The sequence below is a fragment of the Megascapheus bottae genome, chromosome 2, assembly GCF_031878675.1.
Source record: "Megascapheus bottae isolate mThoBot1 chromosome 2, mThoBot2.hap1, whole genome shotgun sequence".
NCBI lineage: Eukaryota > Metazoa > Chordata > Mammalia > Rodentia > Geomyidae > Megascapheus > Megascapheus bottae.
In genome coordinates, this window is record NC_143510.1 from 11,956,180 (window position 1) to 11,960,548 (window position 4,369).

At 36.6% G+C, this 4,369-nt stretch overlaps 1 protein-coding gene across 1 annotated transcript; it reads right to left on the bottom strand.

The window, feature by feature from the left end:
• Positions 1 to 310: 310 nt before the first annotated feature.
• Positions 311 to 3,906, bottom strand: LOC150066389 (olfactory receptor 4K15-like). The gene is made up of 2 exons (XM_090352786.1): positions 2,996 to 3,906; positions 311 to 335 (listed from the first exon to the last, which is right to left on the bottom strand). Exons 1-2 carry the CDS (start codon positions 3,904 to 3,906, stop codon positions 311 to 313), a joined length of 936 nt encoding a protein of 311 aa, XP_090208912.1.
• Positions 3,907 to 4,369: the final 463 nt, after the last annotated feature.

Consider the following 4,369-nt stretch of genomic DNA (forward strand, 5'->3'; position numbering starts at 1 on the left):
TTTTTTTCATACCCTAAAATGTTGTCGATCTATTTTAGAATATGTTCCATGTGCTACTGAAGAAAATATATATTCTGGTGTTTCTGGGTGGAATGATCTGCAGATGTCTAGTAGATGCAGTTGGTTTATACAATTGTTCAATTCTGAAGGTTCTTTATTGAGTTTTTGCCTAGTTGATCCATCCATAGGTGAGAGTTGTGTGTTAAGGTCACCTACAATCACTGAATTTGGATCTGAGTGGTTTCAATAAAAGTAGTTTGTTTCATGAAGTTCAGTGCTCCGGGATTAGGTCTGTAGATATTTAGGATGTTTATATCCTTCTGGAGGAGAGATGCCTTTAGTAGAATGTAGTATCCTTTTTTTGTCTCTTCTCACTAATTTTAGTTTGAAGTCTATTTTATCTGATACGAGGATGGCAATTCCAGCCTGTTAAGGGGACCTTTAGCTTGATAGATTTTATTCTAACTTCTCACTTTGAAAATATGTCTGTTTCTTGGGAAAGATCTGTCTCTTGAAGACAGCAGAATGATGGATCTTGCTTTTTGATCCAACTAGACAGTCTATGCCATTTAATTAGACAGTTAATTCAATTAATATTGAGGGTTAGAATTGAAACATATTTACTAGTTCCTGCCATTTTCTTTAAAATTTCGTTAGGGCCTATGGCTTATCAGTTCTTTCAGTAATTAGCTGGTATGATTTGTAGGTGTGATTTCTTTGCCAGTACCATGTTTGTGTTCATTTTCAATATGTAGAACATCCTTGAGAATTTTCTGTAATGCTGATTTTGTCACTACATAATGTTGTAACTTTTCCTCGGAATAGAAAGTTTTTATTCTTCCCTCAGTTATGAATGGGAGCTAAGATGGGTACAGTATTCTTGGTTGGTAGTTGTCTTTAGGGCATGACATACATCCTCCCAAGCTCTTCTTGCTTGCATAGTCTCTTCTGAGAAACCTGTGCTTACTCTGATTGGTTTTCCTTTGTTGGTGAGTGTTCTTTTTTCTCTGGACACTTTTAGGAGGCTTTCTTTGGTCTCTATTGCTCCTATATGGATTATAATGGGCGGTGGGATGTTCTTTTCTGGTCAAGTCTGTTTGGGGTTCTAAAACCTTCTTGTATCTGTATGGGCCTGTCCTACTGGATATTTGGGAAGTTCTCTGAGGTGATTCTCTGAAATATATTTCCTGTTCCACTGACCTCTTTCTCCAGTCCCCCTCCATACAGATTAGCCTTAAATTAGGCTTCCTAATTGTCTCTTGGAGCTCCTGAAGAGATCTCTCATATTTCCTAGATTTAGTCTGACTCATTTCCTGGTCTTTCTCTATAGTATCTAGGTTATCTTTGACCTCGGAGATTCAGTCTTCTGCATTGTCCCACATTTTTTCTTTTTGCAGTTTTTGTTTTTGTTTTTTGCTGGTTATAGAGCTTGAAATTAAGGCCTAAACATTGTTCCTTAGGTGATACTCTACCACTTGAGCCACAGCTCCACTTCTTATTTTATGCTAATTAACAGAAGATAAGGTTTTCACAGACATACTTGCTAGAGTGGCTTCAAACGTTAATTCTCAGGTATCAGCCTCCTCAGTAGCTAGTACTGGCTTTGAATTTCGTGTGTTTGCTAGTACTATGGCTTCATTTAAGGACTTATATTCTTGTGTGCATGACATTTTTTGCCTATTAGCATTCTATAATTTGAGCCAAGACTCAAGTCAAGATTTTTGCTGGTTTATTAGACATAGATTACTGCAGAGATTTCTAGATAGGTTGTCCTTATGCAGTGATCCAGTTTAGCTTAGCTTCAAATATAGACATGAAATACAGATGAAGCACTTCATTAATAATTCAAACACTTTGATTTATTGTAGATTTTTGTCCATTCTCTATATTTCTCCAATTGATTAGCATATAGTTTTTCAAAATACCTAATTTTAACAATCCATTTAATTATCATATTATCAGTCATAATTTTTCCTTTCCCTTTAAACTCTGCCTCTGTCTCTGTATATGTGTGTGTGTGGGGGGGTATATTCTAGTTGAGATAAGGCCAGTTTATCAAATTTGTCTTTTCATTGGACAGGAAGTAATAACCACTCTTTCTACTTCAGTCTTTTTATTTATTTCTTCTATTTTACAGTGATTTATATCTGCTTTTATAGAACTTGAGGTATGCTACATTATTTTAAATCTTTTTAATGCAAGTTCTTGTTGTATACCATAGGTTTGGGCATGTTTTATTACTATTTTCACTTGTCCCAAGGAAATTTTTAAATTTTTCTTCTGATGTCCGTAAAATTTCACTCCTTGTTCAAATGTGGACATAATCCCGTTAAGTAAAATAAATCAGAGAAACACAAATATCATAAAGTTTCTTGTGAAGTTCATACTGAAAAATTATGAGTGTAAGTTAGGGTCTCTTGTAGGGAGGAAAGTTATATTGGAGGAGAGCAATAAGTGACCATTGATTGGAATGAATATGATTAAAATGCAGCATATGTATAAGTGAAAATAAAATAATTAAAATGACTAAACATTTTAAAGTCAGAGAAGAGATAAGAAAAAAGAGGGGATAGATTTGAACTTACAAAAAATAAAATATAAACCGGGTGCAGTGGTTCACACTTGTAATACTACCTACTCATGAGGCTGAGATCTGAGGACCAAGGCCCAAAGTCAGCCCTGGCACAAAAGGACCTGAGTGTCTTATCTCCAATTAACTTATAGAAAATGGAAAGTGAGGCTTGGCTCAAGAGTAGGGCGATAGGTAGCCTTGAGCTGAAGAACTCCGAGACAGTGCCCAGGTTTAGTTCAAGCCCCATGATCCACACAAAAAAACTATATCTAAATCTATGTCTATCTATCTATCTATCTATCTATCTATTTATATTACAGACAGGCATAACAGAAATTCACACAGGAAATAATGGTAATTTATATTTTATTATGATCCACATTTAATCACAAGCAACAATGGATTAGTTAGAAATTTACTTGCCGCTTCCTTAGTTTTCTCATTGCTGATATCATCTCCTTATTTCTTAAGGTGTAGATGAGGGGATTTAAGAGAGGGGTAAAAACAGTATAAAATATTGACAGAACTGTATCCACTGGTAAGTCACTAAATGGCCAACCATAAATGAAGATGCATGGCCCAAAGAAGAGGATCACCACAGTGATGTGGGCTGTCAGGGTGGCCCGTGCCTTGTCCATGCCAGCTGAGGATCGTCGTCGCAGAGTAACAAAGATGACCGTGTATGAGATCAGCAAGAGCACAAATGATATCATTGCCATTAGACCACTGTCTGAAAGCATCAATATCTGGAGAACATAGGTGTCAGTGCAAGCTAGTTTGATTACCAAAGGAAGGTCACAGAAAAAACTATCCACCACATTGGGGCCACAGAATGGAAGGTTCACTGTAAAAGCCAGTTGACTTATTGAATGCAGAATCCCAATTATCCAAGAACCCATCACCAAGCCTATGCACTTGTGTTTACTCATGATGACTGCATAATGTAGGGGTTGACATATAGCTACATATCTATCATAAGCCATGGCTACAAGAAGCATCATCTCACCACCAGCAAACACGTGCAGAAAGAATATCTGGGCCATGCAGCCATCAAAAGAAATGGTTTTCTCCTCCATAAGCAAGTCAATTATCATTTTGGGGGTAGCAAAAGTAGATAGACACATGTCAATGAAAGAGAGGTTACTGAGTAGGAAGTACATGGGTGTATGCAAGACTGGTTCAGAGATGACGGTGAGCACAATGATGAGGTTACCCAGCACAATGGATAAATAAAAGAGAGAGAAAAATGTGAAATAAAAGAGTTGTAGCTCTGGAGAGCCTGAAAGGCTGTGCAATACAAATTCAGTAACTCCAGATTTGTTTTTTTGATCCATAATTTCAAACTTCAGAGAAAGAGATCAAATCAGAAACATGCCTGTAAAATGAATGGAAATGAAAATATTACTAGGATTACATGACAAAAAGCCTGGTCTGCTAACAAATTCTACTCAAAATGTACTCTATATTCTTTTTTATTTGTAGGTCATAGGGCTTGAACTTGGCCTGGCCCCTGTCCCTGAGCTCTTCAACTCATGGCTCAGGGACAATGACCAAGCCCAGAGTTCAAGCCCCATAACCAGAAAAAGAAAAATTAAGCCACCCCAAAACAAAGAAGAAACAACTCAAATGGAATAAATACTTAAGAGAAACTTCTCCAAAGAAGAAATAAGAATAGAAATATCAATAGACACAAGGAGATATGTTTGACCTCTCTGGCCATAAAACAAATGCAAATCAAAGCAACACTGAGATTCTACCCCACCCCAGTTAGAATGGCTATTATTAAGAAAACTAACA